The sequence below is a fragment of the Hyalella azteca genome, unplaced genomic scaffold (genome assembly GCF_000764305.2).
Source record: "Hyalella azteca isolate HAZT.00-mixed unplaced genomic scaffold, Hazt_2.0.2 contig13670, whole genome shotgun sequence".
Lineage (NCBI taxonomy): Eukaryota > Metazoa > Arthropoda > Malacostraca > Amphipoda > Hyalellidae > Hyalella > Hyalella azteca.
The window spans coordinates 109,572-135,952 of record NW_025943583.1 but is presented as its reverse complement, the minus strand read 5'-3'; the positions used below and the strand labels follow the sequence as shown (position 1 = coordinate 135,952).

Sequence of the window (26,381 nt, the reverse complement as noted above, 5' to 3'; positions counted from 1 at the left end):
GAATAAAGAAGTGTAATAACAATTACATGTAAAGATAGATCCTTGTAATGCAAACATTCCAGAGTAACTCGCATGGAAAATATGTTCATGAATAAAGAAGTGTAATAACAATTACATGTAAAGATAGATCCTTGTAATGCAAACATTCCAGAGTAACTCGCATGGAAAATATGTTCATGAATAAAGAAGTGTAATAACAATTACATGTAAAGATAGATCCTTGTAATGCAAACATTCCAGAGTAACTCGCATGGAAAATATGTTCATGAATAAAGAAGTGTAATAACAATTGGTTGCATGGCCTTGCCGTGGCCACTTGCAGTATGGTCGTAGTCTCATCAGTTCATGTTATCGGCTTGATTATCTTATAACAACTGAAATATACTCTCGCCCGCTTGACGCTCAGCTGCAGCTTTTGGCTGAGTTTTGAGAAGGTAGAGAGCAGTGGATGCATGGTATTTTACTCAAATAAAACAATCCTGAGCATCAAAAGGACAAGAAGTTCCGATGGAACCAAAATTCATTTCTGCGCGAATAAAAGTCCAAGTACATGGCGCATCACTGTAACTCTAGTTAAGCGGCCAGCGGAGGAAATTTAACTGTAGACAAGCGATGTCGGTAACCACTCAATATGTTTATAGTCCGATTGATTTCGCTTTTGGAGGCCGAATCAGGCAAAAAAATTTATCTCAGTAATGCAGCAGGAATTTCCAACGAAAAGCATGAAGGATATTTATAAAAGTTGCACTAGACTAAAAGATTCCTGTAAAATTCGTCTATTTTCTCTTTTTAGCGCATTTTCTTATAAATGGAAAAAATGCACTATTGTGCTCGCCATGTCCGTCCGTCTGTCCGACCGTGACTTCACGTTTTCGTCGACGAGAAAATGCGCTCGTTGCCACTCATTGCAGTGAGTACTGAGTTATATTTTTATTTCTAGAAGCAATCTTAAACGAGTTTCAACCTTGTATTGAAAAATTCTTTTAGCGGAGATTGATGCGAAATGAAAATAAAAAACAATAGTGTGTGATAAATCTCTGTCACGTTGTAAGAGTAGGCTCCCATCTGTCATTATTTTTGTATTTTTTTTGGACTAAAATCGACAAAAAAATCTGCAATTCACGGCTAATGAAATCTTAAAACTACAACGTGATTAATCTAAAATTTAACTCTGCGATTGTTGTATCATGTAATGTGTCAACAATATTATCATTTTTAAGGAACTACGAAGTTAAGTTTACGATATTAACTGTACAGTTGATTTCACTCACAACTTGTGCATGTATTTGAAGTATTTTCCTGTTCCAAATTGCGTTTTATGCAATTTTGCGTTTTATGCAAGTCTCTTTTGACTCATAAAAAATGGCCCCGGAAGGACCCAGTAACTCCTTTAACGAGGTCATTAGTGGGATTATTAGTGACGCTTAGCATTTGAATGATGTATTGGCCGCCACTACTGGCTCCGTATATATGCTGGCTGCCGCTACTGTACCCGTGTATATAGGTACTTTGTATTGGCCGCCACTACTGGCTCTCGTGCACCTGACTCCGTGCACCTGACTTCGTGCACCTGACTCCGTGCACCTGACTTCGTGCACCTGACTCCGTGCACCTGACTTCGTGCACCTGACGTCAGCTGGCAGAGCAGGTCTACAAGTGTGGCCCTCATCGGCTCGTCGGCCGCCAGCATCACTCAATGGCTGTAAAATGTTGCGAGTATACATAGTCCTACTTACTCGTGGTGGGCGGCGTTATTTAATGTATTATTAAATCTTGACTCCGGCAGAAAAGTTATTTCGGTTCATGTGATAGATTTGAAGCAGCTGATAACTTTTTATATGATAATTTCAAGGCGTAAACGTTACCACTCCAGTTCTAGCAACTCAACGCCGGAAAGGATGGCTTTCACCATGAGAAATAGTTGGTACAAACAAATCGTTGGTTGAAAAATCCAGAGAAAATAAATTAACGACACCACGTTCAATTCATGACAGTATACATAATATATCTTTAATCAAAGGGAATAATTTTATGGTACCATATCCATCTTAAGGAATTATATTAAATCCTTTGTGAATAAATGTTTGACACAATTTCAGACTCAATTTACGAACCGACCTGCTACAAAAAATTGTTACATACAGTCTTTAATTGCAAAAATTCTTCTCTCTGCATAAGATAGGCTCTCTAAGCCCATCCAATTGTTACAATAGACAACCTGTAGTATCATTTCGAGCTTCAAGTCGTCAAGTCACGAAAAATTCCTGGGCATGCCAATTAATCCTTCGCTTTCTGACAAAATTGAGTGGTTTGCTGAATAAATAAATTGGGACATGTGCTAATCTAGTCTGCGAATAAATATGAGTGATTTTTTTCCTAATCCTGCAATAAAAAAATAAATGTTGCGTTCAACAGAACCTGCGTAGCAATCATTATCCTAACGAAAACAACCTGTTCTCGAATTAAGTTTCATACGTTTCAATACGTTTAATAAATGTGCAATGAAGTGAGAAAAATGACATATGTTCAAGATTTGTGACATGAATTTTCGATCATAGTAAAGAATCTTGCTTGGATACAAGGATTTAGTACAGGATCATTAGGACCAGGGTATTTTTATTAGTTTATTTTCGAGGTAAAGGACTAACCGTATCACCTCTACCACTTCTCCATTAGCGGCAGAACCTGAACCTTGCAGGAAGAAATGTGGACGATGTGTGGGACATACGGGGAAGCACGGTCAGACCTTTTGCATTAAAACTATAGGTTAACAGTCCTGTTAGTTTTTTTATTAACTTTTCTTTTTTAATATAATATTTAATTAAATCTTATAATAATCATTTAAAAAGTAGTCTTAATTTGAAAAGTTTCCTAATGCCGCTCCACGCACAATGATTGAGAACACTAAATTTTTTGTGGAAACTTTTTTGTCGGAGTCAAGATTTATTAATATATTAATAAAAATTGTACCAAATTTCTCTCATGCCAATTGATTTTGTTTTCAAGCACTCAATCTCCTGCCTGTTTAAGCCGAAAATGGCCATACGTGCATGCCTTCAAAGTTCATATCACTCAGCAAACGGTGGAGATAATATATGGTGATACCATATATATCTCAGCGCTTATATGGTGCCAAGTCTCGCTGCTGGCGACTCCTTGCCTGGAAACATTGATCAGTAGCGTCGGTTGTTAGCAACCGAACACCAAGTGCCGCGCGCGCCCCGTCGAGTTGTGGCGTCAGTGATCTTGGCACCGTGGCAGTGGGGGCAGTGACACGTAGCTCGTGGTGACTGCCGGGCCGTGTCTTGGCACCGCGGCAGTGGGGGCAGTGTCTTATACACATCTAGATGTGTATAAGAGACAGCAGCTAAAGTAACAGCAGTGCGTGGCATCACCACTTCACACAGCTAAAGTAACACACTGGTGCGTGGCATCGCCACTTCACACAGCTAAAGTAACAGCACTCGTGCGTCGCATTAGTACTAATAGCTTATTTTAAATGGACCGTGAACGTCAAAAAATTTTATTTACGGCCGGATCATTTTGAATCTTGCAACACACATACGTAGCAAGACTTCTTTGTTCATGAAAATTTTTAGAAAAAAATGAAAGAAAACGGGAAATTTATAGAAATATTCACGATTCTTGTAGACCATATTTAGCGACTATCCTATCAATTGTTCAAATTTTTATCATTTTTCGGATTTTTCAATTTGGCCCCTCCCCCATTGTTCCAAAATATAATCAAGCAAAAAGTAAATCAGAAAAAGTGACCGGACGATCGCCAGACCAGGTCTTTACAAATCGAATGGCGTATCTCGCAATGCTGTTGCCTGGAAATCATACAAAGAAATAGATTTCTAAATGAAAATTCCAAGTGCCAAAAAAACTGAAATTTCTGCTCATTACAGTTAGGTGTTTTATCCACGGCTTTGCTCTGGATTCTGGCAAACAAATGAACGTACAAACATTGCTTTGGGCTCTTTAAATGCGCAGTTCTTGGACCTTTAAAATGACCTTGAAAACCGGAAAAATCTCAATTTTCGATTTTTGACGAGCAAGCTCCCCTTAAAACACGATAAACGTTAAAGCCCTACAAATCCTTTAAACCCTTTTAAACTCCATTTCACGCATTCAACACATATATGGTCACACAAACACACAATAAAACTCCTGATTTCCCGTAGTCCACTATATATCAATGGTCAGTGAGAGCTTACTATATAGGAGTGCCGGTAAAATTTATATCAATATAGCCATCGCCATGACGCGATTAAAAAGCAATTCAAATCTATCACTTTTGGGATCCACGAAAATTGCAGAAGGATTGATCAATTATCAGCAAACTTGCTTATTCCAGCTCGTAGAAACAAAACATGCGTTGAGAAACCCACACGAACGCGCAAAGATTTGTGGGGTGAGGAGCCTTCAGGGTGCTAAGCACACGTATTAGTCGTTCTTGTTACACAACATGAGTCTTTTATATGCTATAAAAGCAATTCAAAGAATGTCTGCTGCAGACAATTACTGCCACAGCCTAGAGTTGCGAGCAGCTCGACATTGCCTTCAACCTGACTTTTTATTCAACCCAAAGTTGGGTTCAACCAATAAACGTGAAAACAAAACGTTCTTTGCACTGTAAAAGTTTTGCCAATTTCTCCCTGTGTCAAAGTCGGAAGCAAAACCTAATAGCAAAACGCTGCTCGAGATTATTGCCAATCATTACCAAAGACAGCAGAAAACCCAAATTCTCTTAACTAATCACGACTGAGGATCAAAATGTCGTCAGTAGAAAATTCGAATTCTCACACACATGCATAGATGCCTCCCATCAAAGGAAAAGCGGATAGCCACTAGGCTGCCAGTCTCATCACTTATGAGACTAGGAGGTAGATAAGTAGACACTAGTCATATACACTCATATAAAAGAAGAACCCCGCTTTGAACGTCTTCGCCGCCGCAGTGCCTCGGAGAGTGATAGTTACAGAATCGAAGTGCTTGCCCTGCAAATTAAAACCATATTAGGAGGTAATTTTAATACTGACGCTCAAAATGATTACATATGTTCTAGTCTAGTGACTTATTTTCTCAAGACCAAAAATGCGAAGACATTTTTTTATTTAATTCTTATAAGCAATGGATGAGATTTGATTTTGAACGGTAATGCAAGAAGAATAATAGAGGAGTCAGCAGATGACAGTGAACAGGTTATTAGACAAAAAGGATATATGAACTAATGCAGTCCTGCAATAGAGTGTAAGTGACAGGGAACTAAGGAAATTAACTTTCAAATGCGAGGATCGAATATAACCTGTTCAATTTTTCGGCAATTTTGATCCAAAATTGTTCAGCTGGGACTAGTGATCCGTGACTAATTTGATCCGTGATTGTTCAGCTGGGACTAATGTTGAGTAGTTAAACAGAAAAATCGCGACTCAATGTGATGGCAAATAACTTGTACATAAATCTTTTTTGAAATTGTGAGCAAATAGAATGTTCGAATAACTCAATCGTTGTAATATGAAGAGACGATAAAGCGCATCCTGTCACTGACCCATTTATCGGTGCACAAATTAACGTTTTCTGAAGTGCCGGACAGAATTTTTTCAGCGCCCAGCGTGTAGCCGTCGCAGGACCCGTCAATGCCAGAAAAATAACCATAATAGCCTATGCCCAGTGTAGTAGCTGTCGTGAAGGTGACGTTGCAGTTGTAGGTTGGGCCGTCGGGGAAAGTCTTGCATCCAAACCCGGGATGTGAGAACACCGAAATTCGTTCTCCACTATTAAGAGTCGGGATTTGGATGGTTTTGCCGCATTCGTTTACTGCAAATTGAAATTAATATAATAATCTAACTGCAACTGAAAAATTATCAGCGAAGTAAAAAGGCTACATCACAGGGTAAGGGCTAGAAATATTTGATCATGGATGATGAGGCAGTAATATTTATTAGAATTCGGTTATTATCCTAAATTTTGTATTTACATTTTGGTTTCGAGTTCAACGAAAATAAAGTGCGGAAGGCCACGGTTAGTTGATTAGTGTGCCGTGAAAAGCCTGAGATGAGTAAAGCTTTGAAGACTTACGCTCAACTTTGAGTTGAAGCAGCGAAGCATGTACGAAGATGAAGCCTAGGCGGTAATTAAATTGTTGACGTTCAAGAGTGTTAATTTAGCAGAATAGTTTGCAACACGTTGATTATTTAATTGGTTAATTTGAAGACAGTAGTGTAATAAAATGTTTTCATTAGATTTATCAGTAACCCTAAACCTATAAGGTCATGTAGGCATGTTGAGGAGTCCTTAGGGCCCCCAGAACACGATATTCAAGGTTATTCACATGATCTGATATACTCTAAGATACACAATTAAAAACGTTAACCGCGTATCACCGCAACACGTACTCTTACATTGCAGACATGCTCTGTTGGATAACAATAACAACGGGGGAAATTCCTTCACATCCTATTTAAACACATTTGATTATGACATTTGCTGACAACACAGATCTGCAAAAAACACTTTTTAAAATTGATTTATTATTACCATGTTGAATTGTTTCTATGTAATTTTTTTGGGCTGATATCAAAAATAATATTGATTTTTCTCCTATCACGTATGACAAAATAATTTCGAAGTATAATGATATCGGATTAGTTTGTATTATTTTAAAATGAAGGAAAAACAGAACATGCAGCAATATTTTGTTAAATAAAATAGTAGAGATAAATATGTGCTGCAAAGTTATTATAAGTCTTTGTAGAAACACTTTCTTCTTCTGTCATAGCTATTTATGATGTTTTTGGTTGGGTCCATTTGAATTTTCAATTTTTAACATACAACAGCAGTCTGCCACCTTGACATTCTATTAACCTTGGCGCTTCATTTCTCTCATATTTTGATGGAAACATTCTCGTTGTTCCTCACTTAGAGCTTCAAGATTTTCTGGAAAGTAGTCCACGTGTGAGCGAAGGAAATGGACTCAGGACTCATTTTAGCTCAACATTTGTAGTTTTGTAACAATTTAGCAAAAAGGACTTCGATTTTTTATTGCTAAATCGATTTTTATATTGCGATCGATTTTATCGATTAAGCAAGTCACAACTAATTTAAATGAATTCCAAGAATTTGTTCTGGCATTTCCATTCTCTGATGAAAGTTTCGTCATTTGCAAGTTTTCTTACGTATGGCCCAAAAAATGACTCCCTCTTTCAGCTTTGCTCTGCATAGACCATGAAACTTTTCACGAAGGTTACTTGAAACACTTTCCTTTTTGCTCAATGTTTTCACAAACTGTTTCAAAAGCGCCAACTTGATATGAACTGGAAGTGAGATCTTTTTTGGATCGACTAAACTTTGTATTTGGACATTTTCAACTCTGAGAACAAGAGCCTTTCTGATTGGCCACGTCTGGCTGATATAGATTTGTCTTCTCTCACGGCTATCCCATTCACTGAGTGCAAAATAGCAAAATACTGGTGAAGCCACTAGCTAAACACGTGACATTTTTTTCAGCGATAACCTGTGCAATTAATACTTCTCATCGCAAAGGAAATCTTTAAGAACTTATGACGTCGACGTTTTTTTCAAGTCCATCGTACCAGCCTTTCCAGAATTTGAAGTCGCATTAATTTAGTTGAAATCCACTGTATTCTTGAACGACATCCCATTCTAATTTTCGCAGCATTAATAAAATTTTAGCAAACGCATCGGTTATTGGTTCTCTTCGTTATATAAACAAATACTATGCCTTGGTGCTCACGTATGTAATAAGTCGGCCAAATTGTGGTGACGAAGATGGGCACCCCGCATGGGACGTCGGTGACGCAAGAAGCCACGTCCAAATAGACTTTATCAAGAGCATTGAAACCGCCATCTTCTCCAGGAAAGACGTATAAGTACTGGAGAGCTCTGACATCTGGAAAAAATTCAATCATTAGTTATGTAATTAGAACGTAATACAACAATAGAGTGCAATTTGGTTGAATTTTAAAGTTTGAATTAACTTACGTTTTAAAATCCTATGGGGAAAACTAATAAAAAAAAAGTTTTAATACCTTTGAAAAGTTTGCGCGCCAAGATAATCAGTGCCACTCATAATGCAGCAACAGAAAACGTTAATTAAAAAAATAATGATAAAGAAATTAAATCAAATTCTATCGTTTTTGCCATCTTGAGGCTGGCAGCTCCCATCAATAAGTCATGTGCATAAAGCCTATAATAAGCTTTGCATTCTCAACAGTTCCCATGTCAAAACTTTCACTTGTCTAAAAAGAAGATCAGCTCCATTTCATCGTGATTATTTGAATGACGTGCGTAAGAGTGAAATAATTGTTCACGTTTCAAACAAATTCAGCAGAAAATGTCAACAGGACAAGGAGCGCGTCATGTCCATATACGCGCCTACTCCGTTGCGCGCAGTGCACAGTTCAAGCGCTGCTCCAAATTTTTACTGAAATAAAGAAACTGCACCACCTCAAGATTGGGCGTTGTTAAGCGGTGCTGAGAAAAGATAAGATTGTTCCTTTTAGTTTGATACGAGTAATAAGTATTTCAGACATTTTAGACAACTTACCATCTGTGTAAAATGGTTCCAAAACTTGTGAAAAAACATCCGAGAAGAAATTAACGAGCTGGTACTCCTTGACTTCGAGGTTTCGGACAGTGGTGTTGATGTAGGGAGCGGTGCCTGTTGAGATATACATAGGTAAACCACGATTTACTGTCAAGGGTAAACGACATGTTAAATAGAAGTGTCTTTTTAATAGAGGTGGATAACAATTAACTATCCTAGGCAAGTGAATATTTGGTCGGAGGTTAGCATGAGGAATGAGCGCCAATAAGTTTTAAGGATTGGTACGAGCGCAATCTCTAGGGAACCTGACCGCTGGTGTCACCTGCTCGCTATTAGCTGGAATAACCTTGGAGCTATGTAGTGGTAGTGACTTGTGAGATTATGAAGCGCTCAGTGGTAGCGACTTGTGTGATTATATCTCGCTTCTCGTAAGATTTAGTATCCAAAGTTTGGGTACGATTGTCTTTCAGTACTATTTATACAAGTGATTATTATTTCATATACTTTGGTCCTAAACCGTTGTGCACCACTGGATCTACAGTGTAACCCCATCGTTTATGGGATTACTATACTATGTATAGTAATCCCATAAACACAACTTGCCCACTAATCCCACTATAGTTGTATAGTAATCCCACTATACACAACTTGCCCAAATGGAGGAAGAACATCCTACTAAGAACGTTTAAGGCCCTGAAATAATCACCATAGCGGTAATTTAGCGCATTGCATAAACTACGCTCACATATAAATGCGCACGCCTACACTTACTCTCTACAATAATCCAAGATACACACCAGTAAGGACACTCACAAATTCACTCCCTCATGTGCATATTAGTAAACCTAAACTCACACAGGCTCAGAGTTGCCGGCCTTTATTTTTCCTAAACTCAGTCATATACATCGGAACTCCACAAATGCGAGCTTTTACGCTGAACTCCTAACTTTTTCAAGTCCCCTCCGCACTCAATGTTGACAGGCAAGGTCTGCTAAGGGCCATGAGGCGAAAGTCAGGGTGCTTTTACAGGGGGCTAGTATTAGCTCCGAGTATTCGATGCAAGTATTTGTACTCCAAATATTGGGATTATTTATTCAGTAAGTAGCTGATGCAAATGCGTCTGAAGCAGTACAGGTTGATAATGTGCCACCAAGAATTGGCAGTGATGCTGCAGTAACCGTAATGTGCCCATCTGTGCCGCTCTGTATCGCGTTAGGGGCGAATATTTCTAATGTTATAAACTCTGTCTTGTCCCAACGCCGCCAGTTCAAAGAACGCCAAGAGGTGTTCGAATGATATTGAACTGTTCTTATCAATATTTCAAATGTATGATCTAAGGTATAATATGCGTCGCGATGAATATTTCAGCAAAAACTAATGGAGAAAGTAGTGTTTTGAAACTTGAACGATACCTTATCAGGTCTCTTACGCAAACTCTACGCTGATCTACATAGTTTTTCACCTCCTCAGCAGGTTCCATTGCCTGCTTCATCAAACGCTTCCTCAATCTCGTCGTTACCGTTACGTTCCATATTCCACCATGTACAGACCTCGCCCGACGGCTTTGAATGAGGTCTGTACGACGAACTGGCACTTGCGGATGCGAAAATACAGTTTACCAAATATTATCCTCGTAATTAAGCTTTCAGCCGGCAAAACTGGGAGTGCAAAAACTTGCAGCGCGTGCCCGCAGCTAATACTAGCCGCGTGTAAAAGTGCCTTTAGGCTCAAGATTAGTGCAAGTCCCAGCCGCGCATAATAAAGTCACTTAAACAACATTTCTGCCCTCTAACGCTAGCCTGCTAGGTGTTATTTATCCACAACAAGTTACGCGAGAGTCTTGTGAATACAGATGGATGTAGTCAGATGATGATGATGAATGTATTGTATTTGGTTGTGGAATCAGAAATAGGTCACTCAGGCAACCATAACCTTAACACATTTATTTATTTCAGGGTTCCCTCGATCGCTGACATTTCGACTTTAGAGCAAATTCTCTGCTGCAGAAATCAAATCCTAATTCTGCGTTCATCTATTATTCCAGTGAAAATTGAAATGTGTAACATGATTTTATGTGATGCTGGTCAACTGAACTACGAATTTTGCATCTTATTTATCGGCAGTGAACGTACGACACTTACACATTAACGTAACAGCTCATTCATACAAGTATCTCAGGGACTCACTGAAAGGCACAGTTGCAGGTGGTCCATAGGAAATGCTGGAATTCGCCACGTAAATGACTTTCTCGCCACCAAGACAGGAGCAGAGCTTCCTGTTGAATTGGTAAGTCGTACAGGTTCCATCGAAGGCGAAGGCAGTCATATCTGGAAAAATTTAATTTGCTTATTGGCAATTTTGTATGTGATTCACAGAAATGGGATTAATATTTATATGATTAATATATATCATTGAATTTGTATCTCACAAGAGCCGTAAATGTAAAAACATATTTTGCAATCACTGCTCTTTATTACTGAGTTTATATGCTTGTTGATGGATTACCTTGTGAACTGAATTTTTAATGTTGAAAATAATTAGCTAATCAGAGGGGAAACCGAAATCAGATGGTCATTTTATTATGTCTCACTCTAACCCAACCAATGCTTAACATAGGTTTCGTATTGTTTAGAAGCATGGCATAAAGTTTCCCCAATTGAAGGCAACTTTGGCACAACCACTTGAAAACACGTCATAATAAATTTGCAAAACAATGGAGAGATGTTGACACGCTTGTGATATAGGAATACATAGTTTGTTTACAAATATATTATTTGTTGACAAATAATATAATAAATGCTTTATGATATGGAGCTGATTACATTATGACAGGTCCCTAAATTTGTGCCAATCAGACCCTAGCTGATCGTACCTTTCATAAATAACATTTAGTTTCATCAAAGTTGACTAATAATTACAAACGTGCGCAAAAAGTTTCATAATAAGGATTGATTCGCAACATACTGCCCGGCCCTCACCAGTCATGGTCCAGTCCAATATTCTTTAATGGATTTCAATAGAAGCATGCAAGCCACCCGTGCCAAGCACTTGTCAAGCCAGGCACGGTCCAGCCACGATCAAGGCAAAAAATATTTTGACCTGGTAAGAAAAGAACTGAAATGATGAAAATAATACGAAAGGGACTGAAGTGAAGACTACGAAAGGGATTGAAGTGAGAACTACGAAATGGACTGAAGTTAGGACTACTATAGAAAGTGAAGGGATTGAAGTGTGGACTGCGAAGGGGACTGAAGTTAGTACTACGAAAATGATTGAAGTGAGGATTACGAAAGTGGCTGAAGTTAGAACTACGAAAGAGACTGATGTAACGACGACCCGTGACCGGACTGAACATGCGAATGCACCTGGCTAGGAACGGACCGTGACTGGCTTATGCCCGGCACGTGCCAGGCAGCGAGGTGAGAATCAAGCCTAAATAAGCCCGGAAGTCACTACTCGAAACCGCGTCGTTGTATCGGTGATACTGTCGGCAGCCGCCTTCGGTCTGGTCAGCCTTGCCCGAATGCAAGGTAAGTTCATCCTGAATGCTACTACCAATATTCTGTCCATAGATCTAAATCTTTTATCATCCGGTATAGTTTACGATAACCTTTTAGTATTTTTCAAGTAGTGAAATCGCAATAACAAAGCAAACGCTGTTAAGAAGTGTCTGTCGGATGAAGCGCGTCATTATCGGATAAAATGAATAATGGCTTCATAAGGATTGAATTAAAAGCAGGATTCTCACTTGCCAAAGCAGACAATCTCGCGCACTGCGCCACGTCCGAAGCGGCGATATTCTGGGATGCAATCGTTAAGGAGACCAAATCGCTCGCCGTGATCGAAAGGCGTCGGTATGTCTGAGAGAAGGACATACGTTAGCATCGGCACGTCTGAAGAAAGGACATACGATGGCGTCGGTACATCTGAAGGAAGGACAAACGTAAACGTTGGTACGTCTGCGTGAAGGACACACGGTAGCGTCGGTACGTCTGTAGAAAGGACACACGCTAGCGTCGGTATGTCTGAAGAAAGGACGCACGTTCCCAGTTAAAATTTAGGGCAGGGAATAGAGCAGGCCGTCGCCGGCTGCAGAGCCGGCGTAGAGACGCGACAGAGCAGCGATAGAGCAGAAATGTCCGCTTTAGAGACGATATCGCCAGCCGCGTATCAGCGCTAATTAGCTTCTGAGTACCTGCCCAGGTGTGCTCTGCCCTGCCGTCACGCAGCCCTTACTGAGCACCGCCTGCTCAAATCTGCCCAACGCCTGCTCTGGGGCGGCTCTGGCAATGTACGCGGCAGTTACGCGTCACCGTTTGTCAACAACGATTTAAAAAATTTGTTCCTTCTCTCTCTGAGCTCACCTAGACTTCTCTCTTGCAATGACAGGTTGTATTGACATTGGTTACTGACATTCTCATCGCATTGACATTAGCAACGTAATTTAGAATCGAACAAATTCAATTGTCGAGGAAATATATACATCAAATTACTCACCGCTATGAACTATCTGCAAACGTCGACTGAAGCTCCGGGATTCGAACGCTCTGCCGGGCAATCCCAAGTACCAGCGCTAAAACAGCGCAGAGTACCGTCTCTGCCGAGCTGCTAGAATTTTGTCTCTGTATCAGCCATGGCGCAGCGCAGTTTTAGGGATAGATGGCCGGTTATAGTTTCACGGCTCCATCCTGCTAAAGCGCGACCAGCCCGGCTAAACCCGGCGCCGGTCTCGGCTCAAAATTTTAACTGGGTTAGGCGTCGGGGTGTCTGGAGGAAGGACACACGTTTGTTCGGGACGTCTGAAGGGAGGACACACGTTAACGTCAGTACATTTGATGAAAGGACACACTTTAGCGAGGGTACGTCTGAAGAAAGGACACACGTTAGCGTCGGTTCGTCTGAAGAGAGGACACGTGTCTGAAGAGAGGACACGTGTACATCAGAAGGAAGAACACACGTTAGCGTCGGAATGTCAGAGAGAAAGACACACTTTAGTGACGGAATGTCTGAAGACACAGCGTCGGACAAACGTTAGCCTCGCTACGTCTGAAGGAAGGAAAAAAGTTAGCGTCATTAAATCAGACATATGGTCACGTTTTCACCGATTACTTAATGGAAGGACTCGCGTTGTCCCACATGTTAATCATTTATCAAGCTTTTTTTAAATATGCAAATCAGCGAGTAATTCATGTATTAGCTAAAAATACGAGTATTAACTCTACTTATATGAAATTAAATTCAATAAACCAGCATGAAAAAAGTGATAACAGGTAAACGACTCGAAAAATGATTCACAATATCAAGGAGTATTATACAAAAATTCGTGGAACAAAATCGGCGGGGCATAAAAATCTACGTTACAAACATGTTTCCAGCTTAATATTGAAAAATATATATTTTTCCTGAAAGAGGTATATACTTGAAAGAGGTATAAACCTGAAAGAGGAATATACTTGCTGCCGGAGTGTTGCAAATTTTTTTTTTTGTATTTGCAAGGCTCACCACCATCGATTTCGGCCCTCGCATCGTCAGGGTCCTGAAGCGCACGGAAGTGGTGGTCGCCCGACAGCCCTGCAGTCCAGACGAGCGTGAAGCCACGTTTAACTGCGGGTGAACATGGGGGGGAATTACTAGACATGTTAAAGGTTAATAATTACGGATAAAATTCGTATCTGTAATTGATGATATGTTCAGCTTGTTTGTTCATGGTTTTCTATAAGGCTCTGTGCGAAAGTGCGTGGATCACAGTAAGAGAATTAAATTAGACTTTGTTGAAATAGCGATGCACTTCTGTGTGCGTTTGATTCAGAATGGGTTACCCTGACACAATTTGGCCCGGCCTAAGAGCACAGACGTGTTACGCTTCTGAGGTGCAATTAATCGATTCGATGTTGCCGGATGAGAAGGATTAAAAATAATTTTGTGAACCTGATCCTAAATATATTCCAATCAAATGATCGGATAGATCATGATAACTGTATTCGATTAATGATTAATTAATTTATCACATAAAATTAATAAAAAATTGAACCTTTCAGTTCCATTTTTAATTGACCTAAACCTAAAATTATCTCAGTTCACAAGTAGAACGAACGAAAACGTCCTGGAAAACTATACAATTGTTCAAACTTTGTCGATAACTTTGCTTATAGACTACATACCAGAAATAAATATTAATAAGCAAATGCCTATGAGGAAAATGATTTAATCTCCTGCTCTAACATTAAGGGAACTTGCATTGCTACAAAAAATTGGAGCATTTTAGGTCTGAAGAAACTTGGAGCCTAGCTGTAACATTTTTTGCACGAACACTCACTTAATAAAAAATAACCGCACAAAACAGATTATGGACAAATGATACTCCAAGTAGCAAATAAAATATTGTAGCAGCTCACGGTACTCACGCTGTCGGGATACGAAGCCATAGAGAGTCCAAAGCATAGCGCCTGCAACACAGAACAAGTTAAAAGGGAACGAGGGGAACAGCATCAGGAAAAAATCAACGTAAATAACACTTACAGTACATAAGGCATTAGGATAAGAAATAATATCAACTATCGTCGGATATACTCAGAATTGGGTTCCTGACGTCGAAGATAATCTAATCATGATACCTACAAGAAGATACGTAGTATTTTTGGTGCAAAAGAAACAGCAACCGTGCAAATAAAGTGAGGTCAGTTTGCGAGACTGGCAAATGGTAAATGCGAATCTCATACAATTTTCAGTGCTCTTAAATTAAATCACACAGGCGATCATTATTAATGAAGGGAACTTTTATGAAACTTATGCGTACAATAAAAATAACCTGCACGATGTACCTTCTTAAAAAATATTTTAACCGTTGGCAACTGGGTGAGTTGAAAGAATTTCAATTCATTGCAATTAATTACAAATTGATTAAAATTGAGGATCTCGCAGCTGATTATATCAGATAATTTTCCTAAATTAAAATATACAAAATTATGCTCGTCTATACATAATTGTCATAAAGTGCAATTAGTTAGCTCTTATAAAATAAAATATGTAGGAATTAGCATTCGCAAAGTCGGTCTGTGTAAAACGAATTCCCGTAATAAAAATAAACTCTCATTGACAATCTATTAAGAAAGGATTCAAACATATTTGATATCTGGTATTTAATGCCGACTGGTTTAAATTTTGAGGCACGTATCCTGTGAACATTTCAATGCGGCCAAACAAAATGTTCATGCACTATTGTATTAAAAATAAATAATCGAAAATGAAGCATGCACCGAAAAACCAATAAGTGTTTGCTCGTCATTCAATTACCACGCAGCCAAATAGATAAGTTTACCACTCCGTATGTTTTGAAGATATGTCTCATGAACAAACATAAGTTGACGTCAGTCTCACCGAAGTGAAGAGGCCAGTGAGGATGTTCTTCATGCTAAGCTCCTTCATCATTTTGACTTTAAGGTTCTTTTCACTTTCAACAACTTTCAAACAATAATGGTCACTGTAAAAAAATTTATCAGGTTTTGTATTAAATCTTACTTTACCACAGTTTACCTACACACACCATCCTTACTACCATTATACCAGTAAAGTACAACCATGGTAGAAGAATAGCATCATAGTATTCACAACGTACAATTAGTTAAAAAAATTTTATGACATCAAAGTTATGAACTGGCTTTAGATATTTGATGTCATAAGATATGGAGTCTTCGCAATTAGAGGGTTCTTCAGTAATTTAAAAACAAAAAAATATATTAACGAAGCTCATCGAGACAAGAGAATCAAAGTAAAAATGGGGAATAGGAAGGAAATAATGATTTGGCCCATCATATGCGATTCCAACGAAAGTGAAGAGCATCGATGTGTTTACTAATCATTGAATATCTGGGAAACTGTCTAACTGGAAAAACAACAAACCCTATCGCTGCGAGTGATCCCAGTGAGTAATCAAATAGCTCATTAGGATTGTGTCAGTGATATGGCCAGTGTCTGCCATATCGTAATTGTACACACAAGTGATAATTCCGCTATTTTAATGGGTAAACATCAGGAGGAGTTTCAGAAGTAAAGGAATCAAGAAGTAAAGGAACCAAGTTCCAAGAACGGCACTCCTGCTCCCAACATCTCAGTTCACAACATACAGATACGATCACGCACCCGAGTGAGCCTAGATTATAAAGAGGCTCTAAGTCACATCGCTGTTCATTAAGAAACTCCCGCATTTTTTATTTCGAATAGACGATTGAAGAACTATAGTATTTCCAATGTATACAATAAGGCATATTTCCTAAGCAGGCATTTCCAAGCAAAGCAAGAGAACAGGTGCTTTCAAATCACCCATGATCACGGCAGTAGCTGGCAATCGGAGAACGAAACGTGAATTTTGACCACATTTTAGAGCGGAGTAATATCACGATAAGAAAAAGCCATCAGGTTTGATTTTTGTCTATGGGCAGAACTATACCATCTTTCTTAGATGATAAAGCTATACATGTATAAAATCTGTGGTAATAAAACGACGATAGTTCAGAGTACTGAGCAGCCCTTTAATTAAAACTTTGTAGTGTCGACAAGGCAAGCAGCCAGAGTGGTTAGGTGTGGCCACATCACTGGGCCATAAAGCCTATTTACATTTGTAGTCAGTACGAGGATGTACTGTATGTAATCTTTATCACCACTGAAGAGAAGTGCGTGCTCATAGCTGGCCGTGCCAAAATTCACAATCAATAAAAATTTATTTCTTTGAGCAAAAGATATCAGAGGCAACGTATTTTATACGATCAATTGCTAAAAGCCATCGGAGCCAGAAGTTCATAGCAACTACTCAAAGCTGTCTTAAATTTCCAGGTACAAAATCATTTTGCCCGTATCTCTCCAGCCTCTGTCAAGAAGCTTGACACAAGGCGCCATCAAGACTCAGGGGGCAGGTGATCAGCAAAAGTATTGTAGGACAGAAGGCAAGAGGAGTAACGTCCGCTCACTGACGTCATCAAAATTAAGACAAACAGAGCACGAAGAGTATTTCCTATTACAAAGCAAATCTCATTACACCTGAGCACCAATGGAAAGGTAATACCAAAGAGGCACTAAAATTAGGAGAAAAAATGCTCACTAATTAAGGGATCGGTGATTAGGTATGTCTTCAATCTTTCCCTCGGGAAACAGTAACCTGAGAGGGCTTTGTCAATTGCGAACAATAAAAATCCCGATATCTACAAACGATGGTTTTAATTTCCCATGGAAACTTCTTTTACCTGGAATCTCAACTCACATGTTTAGCCATTGGTCAATAAAGGATTTTTATAATAGAAGATTTTCCTCATGTGATGCATGAATTTATATCTTTTCTATGAATCATCTCAATTACGATTTTCACACATTTTTCTTTTCTATTTAAAATTAAAGTTAAATGCGAAGGGATTTTTATGTATAATTCTTTAACCCACAGTCAAAAAGTCAGTGTGGAGCTATAATGAAAATTCATAAACTTCTTGACGAGAACGGCGAGTCTTGTGAATAATCCATTAATTTAAACAAAATAAAAAAATTGCATCAAAAATATGTTGTGGACATAGAGTGTATCACTTCTTAAAATCTCCGGCACTGTGAAGCCAGAGCCAATTAGTCCGTGGTGCGATGCACAGGTAATACAAATTTCAATAAAGATCTATTAAAATTACCGCGAACTGCACTTTTCTTATAAACTTTATTGATAATTTTAAATCGTACACAACTACGGTAAACTGGTTGCATCGCGCAAAAAATGATAAATTAAGGGCGTCACAAAAATATGTTTCGACCTTTTGATTGACTACATCGCCTCATTAAATTAATAAATTCAAGTTAATTTTAATTTCACTTATCACAATGTATGTTTTTCACAAAAATCTATTCTAAATTGGAACTAATTAATTATAATAAAATTATGATAATTTGCAGGGGAGATATAACCTTTTAAAAATCGGTGAACATTTTTGCATGACACTCTACATTAAACCTATATTATATATAGTCACAAAACCTCACCACAATTTTACTCTGTCGGTGGAGAGCGCAGCTTCGAACTAGCTACAAATTAAATTCTAAACCGCAAAATAAATTCTAAAATTCTAAATTTTCATTATTTCAACCATCCGCTGCGCGCGACCACTCGCGACAACCAAACCGAACACAACGCACACTCTAAATGAGGCAGACGCAAGTGTTGCTTCAAACAGGTCCAGGGAAAGCTGGCTTTGGTGTATTCAAAAAGACAACTGTTCCGTCTCATTCACAGCTGCGCTGGTAGTTATGTACAACCCGAAATTGTTCGTTACTCCACGTCTGTTTTAGTCATACAACACAAACTTATTCATAGGCAATTCTTTTTAATTCATTCGTACAGAAAAAATACTAAAGTTTCACTAATTCTTCATTTTATTTTTTTATTCTATTTATATACTTGTTTATTCATTTAATTATCTGTTTTGTTCACGAAAAAGACACCGCGTTTGAATCACCACGTAAATCATTTGCATCCTTTGATGTTTATAAGTGGATGAATTACCGAAATTTCTCTTCTGTTAACTATTCCTTGTAAATGTTTAGAATGATATTCCTCACATGATGTTAGAATGAGTTAAACATGAAGCTGTGCATTTTGTTTTTTTTTAGAATTGGGGAATAAATTTTATGTGTTCGGCGGACTACATTTGTTTACTGTGATCATTATCTTGGCAGGTAACTATGACTCCCTGTGATCGATCTCGCTCCGACTGACGTTTGGATATGAGTAAATCGATGCCTTCGTGCAGCTAATAACAAACAAGTGTTCACGCTTTGAAAGATGGAGAGTAATGTTTAAACCCACGGCACTTCTAAAAAATATTTCGATCGTATGAACAAAAATCACTGGCTTCGATGAGTAAAATAAATGCTAGACTTCATGCTGCACGCGCAGCATGAAAAACTAGACTTCATGCTGCACGAGCAGCATGAAAAGCTAGACTTCATGCTGCACGAGCAGCATGAAAAACTAGACTTCATACTGCACGCGCAGCATGAAAAGCTAGACTTCATGCTAACTAGTAATTAGTAACGCTCTGATTGACACACACGATCAAACTCACTGAACTTTGAATACATTTCTCAGTCTGGTGAATAAGAAACCTGGGCTCGCATATGAACCACGATGGAAAACCGATGATGCAGTAGAAGCTCGATCACGGAAATTTTTTCCCAATGAGAAGATCGTAATATCGTAACTTCATTCGTGTTCGTGTTTTGTTCAATGCCAATGTCAATCGTTTCTTCCGCTGGTATTAACAGTAATGTTGAACCGATTAATCGATTTGCGAGTTTACAAAAAAAAATAATATATTAAAATAAATTATTAAATTTGTTTAATTCTTTCCGGAGAGCAAATTTTCTCTCCATACTGTCAATTTTTATTCCAGAACTTTATATTCACGCGTAGATGAACTTAAGCTGGAGCTGAAAAGCAGAACGTTATGCATGAAACGCGTTAAATTTTCTTGCCATATCTGATGGTGGTTCATGCGTTTTAAAGATACCAAATAATGACAATGTGTGATAGTGATGTTCGATATCATATTTAACTGAATTAGGATTCGTAAAACTATCCTCGTCCTGCAGCAATATTGATCATTTCGAGGTTGAATGGCTCTGACGTTTGCTGATGATTGCGTCGACAGTGAGAGGCTCATATTGCCGCAAGTTTGCTCTAATATAAAAGCTTCATGGTTTCAAGCAAATTTCGTTGAAACGACGTTAACTACTGTCGGGCTGGAAATTTTTTCGTTGGAAAAACGAAACTTTTGTCAATCAGAGTTTTTTCAACGGCAGATGCCTGGTGCAGTTGCGGTTTTGGCATGTTATATTAGCCAAAACCGACCAGCAAACGATTTTATAGAATTTTACGGCTACCTGAAGCTTTGGCCCGCAACTCACTGATTCAAATTAGGTAAGCATTACAAGTCGGCCAGCCCGATGAATCATGATTTACTGCAGAGCAAATCGCGCATTTTATTTATTTATATCTAACTTCCATCTTCATTTTTTTAACATTTCATTGCATCCAACATACGCGGCTTTCTATAAAGTAAGTTTTAAGGGCATGCGAAAATAGCTACGTTGTACTTTGCGTTTTGCGGTCCAAATTAAAAAAAGTCGAAATTTTACGAATTTTGGGTTGGAAATTTTTCTTTTGGTAAATTCCCAATATTTCTATAACTTCACACGCACAAGAAAATTACTAATGCAATGATATTTTGCTCGTACACATTTTTTGGACGAAATGAGATAAAACGAGAAATGTAAAGGAAGTAAAAATTATGAGTTATGAAAAAATTTTCAAATTCATATTGTTTCTTAGCTGAAGTTTGTAAAAGTAGTATAATGATTAGAACGCAAATGCCAATCGACTCTCGAGATTTATTTAAATTGTGTTTCTATTTTTTCCGATTTTTTTTCCGGCCAACCCGCTGAATCAAAATTTACTGCAGAGCAAATCTTGCCTTTTATTTATTTATATCTAACTCCCATCTTCACTTTTTTAAATATATCATTGCATCCAACATACGCGATTTTTTATAGCGTAAGTTTTAAGGGAATGCAGAAATAGCCACGTTGTACTTTGCATTTTGCGGTTCAAATAAAAAAAGTCGAAACTTTACGAATTTGGGGATGGAAATTTGCATTTGGTAAATGACCAATTTTTCTGAAACTTCATACGCAATGTCACAGAGGTGGGCAGTAGCGCGCTACATGTAGCGGCCGCTACTAGCGGCCGCTACATTTTCAGTAGCGGTAGCGGCTCTACATTTAAGGCAATGTAGCGGTAGCGGTAGCGCCCGCTACATATTTAAGTAGCGATACGAGGTTTTGCCGCTACAGCGTATATAAATATATATATATAAAATATTCATTTTACATAACTTTACAACTGCATTACGCAAAAACTATTGCATGAACATCCATGGTAGTAGCTTTGTTAAACGCGTCTTGTTTGAAGCTTTCATACGTGTGCAAACACTTTGCAATTAACCTAAATAATGACATATAAATACCATTTATATGTAAATAATGATATAAAATGATCATTTTATAAAAGTTCAAGACTGCATTACACAAAAAAGTATTGCATGTACATCTATGGTAGTAGCTTTGTTGAACGCGTCTCGTTTGTAGCTTTCAAACGAGTGCAAACACTTTGTAATTAACGAGAGTAATGATCTATATATACAGATTTAATTCAAATAAATCTTTGTACATATTGTTAAAAAAAGTTCATATATATATTCTTTAATTGTCTTACATAAAAATTATAGCACGCACAGACATGCGGTAAACTGCGTTAGACGCGCCTTTTCAGCAGCTACAAAAAGAGTCAAGAAAACGGTAAAGCCAAAATTTCCGATTTTTAGGGTAGCCGGTCCCCTTAATAGTATTAAATAATATTTAAAAACCAACATGATACATACATAATATAAATTACAGAATAAAACTGTACGAAAGATTTCGGTGTAATGTTGTCAACCTCAGCCTGTTACTAGTGTCAACATGTTAGTTGTTACTTGTTAAGTTGTTACCAGTTACCACTTACAGGTTTTTTTCATCTTTCAGTTTGCTTACAGTTATTTTTACACAGTTTTTTTTATGTTTCACCTTCCCTACATGGATGTCTACTTCAATCTACCAATCTCAAAAATAATCCACATATATATACAAAAAAGACTGATTTTTATATGTATAATGTGGATAATTTCTTAGATTGGTAGATTAAAGTTCACATCCATGTAGGGAAGGTGAAACATAAAAATAACTGTAACTTCTATTTACTGTATCTAACCCTGGGGTAACCCATACTAGTTCGGTTAGGTTAATTGCAATAAAGTTGCATTGATATGTTTTAAAAATGTTTTATTATCATTAAATGTTAATGAGTAAATCCCAATAGCAGAACAATAAATATTTTGAGATTTCTAATAATTTTGGCCATTGTAGCGGCTAATGTAGCGCGCTACATTTTACTGTAGCGGTAGCGGTAGCGCCCGTTACAATCTAGTGGGTGTATCGGTAGCAGTAGCGCCCGCTACATTTAGAGCACGTAGCGGTAGCGACCGCTACATTTCCAAGTAGCGCTGCCCAGCTCTGCGGCGGCAATGATATTTTGCTCGTACATATTTTTTGGACAAAATGAGAGAAAACGTGAATTGTAAAGAAAGTAAAAATTGCGAGCTTTGAAAATTTTGCAAATTCATATAGTGTCTTAACTGAAGTTTTTAAAAGTAGTATTATGATTATAACTCAAATGCTTACCGACTCTCGAGATTTATATCAATTTAATTTCTATTTTTGTCAGATTTCTCACACAATTTCAACGTTATACCCCATTTTATATAAAAAAACAAATAAAAGTATGCGGAATCAATTGATATTGTTATAAATGATCGTATGATATATTTAAGCTCCTTGCTGTTGTAGCTTCCAAATGAAAAGAGTTATTAACATTATAGGCTGAAAATTTCAGTTTTACAGGGAAGCCACACAATAACAAGCAACTCAGAAATAAGTTTAGGTTCAAAATATTACTCTTCCCAGCATCTGTTACTTTTTCTGCGCTTATTTCTCGTATTGAGGGTAACATTGACTTATGTTGCCCGTTTTTGCAGCAACAATAATCTACAAACGTTTAATTCTCAGGCATATGTGTATCGATTTTCAGAATGTATTTTTTCCATGTTTGAAACTGCCTCGCGTACAAACTGAGGCATTCACAAAGATAAGGCTGGCGGCATTAAGAAGGCGTTCTTCAAAAACGTCTCGGACAATTTTACGACCAGACTCGCGGCTGGTCTTTAAAATCCAGTGAACAAGGAACATCTCTCAAAGTAATGAACGTAGATCGATGAAACTTGGTACACGTATTTATTAGGACCTAACAGGGAAGTTTAATTCGTGAAAAATTCTTAAATTTCGCCCTTATTCGTGAGTTACATGGTGATACGTGCCGAAAGGTGCAGTGAACAGGACATTTATTCCAAAGTACTGAACAGATTTGAACGAATTTTGAATATACATTCTAAACTATCTAATGGTGATGTCTAGCTAGTGAAAATTTGTTAGATTTCACTCTCGTTTGCGAGTTTTTTCCATTTCCCCGCATTCGTGATTTAAGCATAAATACGTGCTTAAATTAACAGTGAACAAGACATTTCATCTAAAATACTGAGCAGATTTGAACGAAACTTTGTATATGAATACCTAACATCCCAACGGTGATGTTTAGCTTGTGACAATTTCTTTCAATTTTGTCTTCGTTTGCCAGTAATACGGCTTTACGTATACGGCTTCTGGTCAATACAAATTTAACAATCAGCATGAGAAATACCGATCGTTTCTCCGTATATCCATATAACTCGTGAACGAAGGAAAAACGAAAAAATTTTCACGAGCTAAACATCACCGTTCTGAATTTAAGTACTCATATACAAAGTTTCATTCAAATCTATTCTGTATTTTAGAAGAAATTTCTTGTTCGCTGCGATTTAAGCACGTATACTGCTGTTTAAATCACGAATGAGCGAGAATGGACAAAAATTCGCGAACGAAGGAAAATTCTAAAAAAAATTCACAAGCTAAACATGAGCGTTGAATTGTTATGAATGTATATACAAGATTTCGTTCAAATCTGTTCAGTACTTTGGAAGAAATGTCTTGTTCACTGCGAACTTCGACACGTAATGACGGCAAAATCAAAAAATTTTCACGAGCTCAGCATCACCGTAAGGTCATAATGAATACGTGTACCAAGTTTCATCAAGCTACGTTCATTACTTTGGGAGATATTACTTGTTTACTGAATTTGGAAATTGGCCGTGAGACCGGCCGCGACACAAGTCCGGCCGTAAATTTGTCCGAGATGTTCGTCACAGATACAAAGTGAGCTCAGAAAACAGAAAAAATTAAAACTTTTGACCCAAACTTTCACCTTGAAGTTGTATCGAACCCGTAAAAAATATTCATGTAGGTTATTGCAATTTTATAGAGTTAGTCTATAACTATAAATAGGCAGATTTCGCATTTAAAACCAATAGCTTTTATTGACAGCTTCCTTTCTGGTCGAAAAATTCGTGAAGTACGAGTTATTAACGCGTAAAATTACAATAAATTTTTATTTAAATTACAATGCTCTAGGCCAGGGGCCTAGGCCGTAACATGAAACGAAGTTGTACTGAAAATTACTGTTCAATTAAGCAAAAGATTCAGGATGGGCAGCAAGTAAAGAGAAACGAAAAAGCTTTAGTTTAAAAGTGCGGTGAATATTTGTATTAGTATACAGCATTATTATAATAATGATAATATGAATACGATATTATAACACTAAAGTACAATATTTTGAGTGGCTATAAGTTCAATAGATGACGTTTGCTGCGTTCACTGACCTCCTATACAAACAATATTAAAGATGAAGGTCTAAATCCTTCACAGCCACAATATTTTCAGGTACGTATCGCTGGAAGAAAAATGAACGTGTTGTTGGGTATATTGAATTCTAATCGCAGTAGAAAGGTAGAAATGAAACAGAAGTTAGAACTTAAAATTAAAAATTAAAAGACACAACAGATAAAAGCAAAGGTAAAACCTATATATTCACGATTTCAATTGGATAAAACATGAAGACTCCCTTCACACTAGGCCTCTTTTAGGAATATAATAGGATTTTAAAATAGGCGAATCGGAAGCACCGGAAGTGGAAGCTAAAATCTCAGTTTCTATCGTATATTGGCACGTTACAGTGCCTGGCGTGAGTGCGCACAGGCGAATGAAAATTATGCATAGCTCCAGCATGATGATAGCTATAAATCTTAGGAATTTTCACTTTCAATAACGTTCAAACAATAATGATCACTGTAAAGAAATATACTAGGTTTTTTATAGTATGCGTTATTACACCACAAAGTTTCTTAAACGTATATTATGATAGGGCTGCCATAGAGTGCATAGACAAACTGTAAATCATAACACTCGACCAATTAGATCAGGCAAATCCTCAGACTCCAAAGATCTCAACTGTGTCCAGATCTTCGAAGTCTTCATCTGCTTTGATGTCCCGCAACAAAATCTCGCCACAATTTCACTGTCGTGAGATCGGTGGTGAGCGCAGCTACTAACTACAAATAAAATATATTCTTCACCGCGGCGCGACTATCCGCTACGAGCGACCACTCGAGACAACCAAACTGAACACAACGCACACTCTAAATGAGGCAGACGCAAGTGTTGCTCCAAACATGAGCACTAAAAGCTTACTCTTTTGCATTAAAAAAACAGCTGTTCTGGCTCATTCACAGCTGCGCTGGTAATTATGTAGGGCACGAGATCGTTCGCCGTTCGTCGTCTGATTTAGTCATGCATCACAAACTTATTCATAGGCATTTCTTTTTAACTTATTCATGTATTCATGCTAAAGAATAATAAATAAGCACGAATTTTATAATTTATATTTATTTATTTTATTATTTAATATTTATTTGATTATTTATTTTGTTATCAAAAAAAAACGACGCTGATAAATCACCACTTTCTCATCTGCCTCATTTGATGTTCTTGAGTAGTTGAATCTTCAAAATTTCTCTTCCATGTTAAATATTCCATGTGAAATGTTTAGTATAATATTACTCACGTGATGTCAGAATGAGTTTTAAAAATAAAGCTGCGCATTTGATGTTTTTAGAATTGGGGAATAATTTCTATGTGCTCGGCGGGCTACATTAGCTGGCTGTGATCATTATCTCAGCAGATAATTATGACTCCCTCGCTCCGA

At 37.8% G+C, this 26,381-nt stretch overlaps 1 protein-coding gene across 1 annotated transcript; it reads right to left on the bottom strand.

Annotated features, from left to right (window-relative positions):
- Positions 1-3,440: 3,440 nt before the first annotated feature.
- Positions 3,441-16,054, bottom strand: LOC108665108. Its single transcript, XM_018151831.2, has 9 exons — positions 15,950-16,054; positions 14,977-15,018; positions 14,075-14,176; positions 12,321-12,432; positions 10,759-10,899; positions 8,573-8,686; positions 7,760-7,915; positions 5,555-5,823; positions 3,441-5,003 (listed from the first exon to the last, which is right to left on the bottom strand). The coding sequence occupies exons 1-9, from the start codon at positions 15,998-16,000 to the stop codon at positions 4,905-4,907; spliced, it is 1,086 nt and encodes a 361-aa protein (XP_018007320.1). The 5' UTR covers positions 16,001-16,054; the 3' UTR covers positions 3,441-4,904.
- Between the last annotated feature and the right edge of the window lie 10,327 nt (positions 16,055-26,381).

Bases quoted from the DNA above. Each gene is read 5' to 3' on its own strand.
- LOC108665108 (XM_018151831.2), bottom strand. From the start codon at position 16,000: ATGATGAAGGAGCTTAGCATGAAGAACATCCTCACTGGCCTCTTCACT. The intron at 15,019-15,949 runs GTGAGACTGACG...TCTGTGTTGCAG, and splicing joins TCACTGGCCTCTTCACTTCG to GCGCTATGCTTTGGACTCTC. The intron at 5,004-5,554 runs GTCAGTGACAGG...TTTAATTTGCAG, and splicing joins ATTTGTGCACCGATAAATGG to GGCAAGCACTTCGATTCTGT.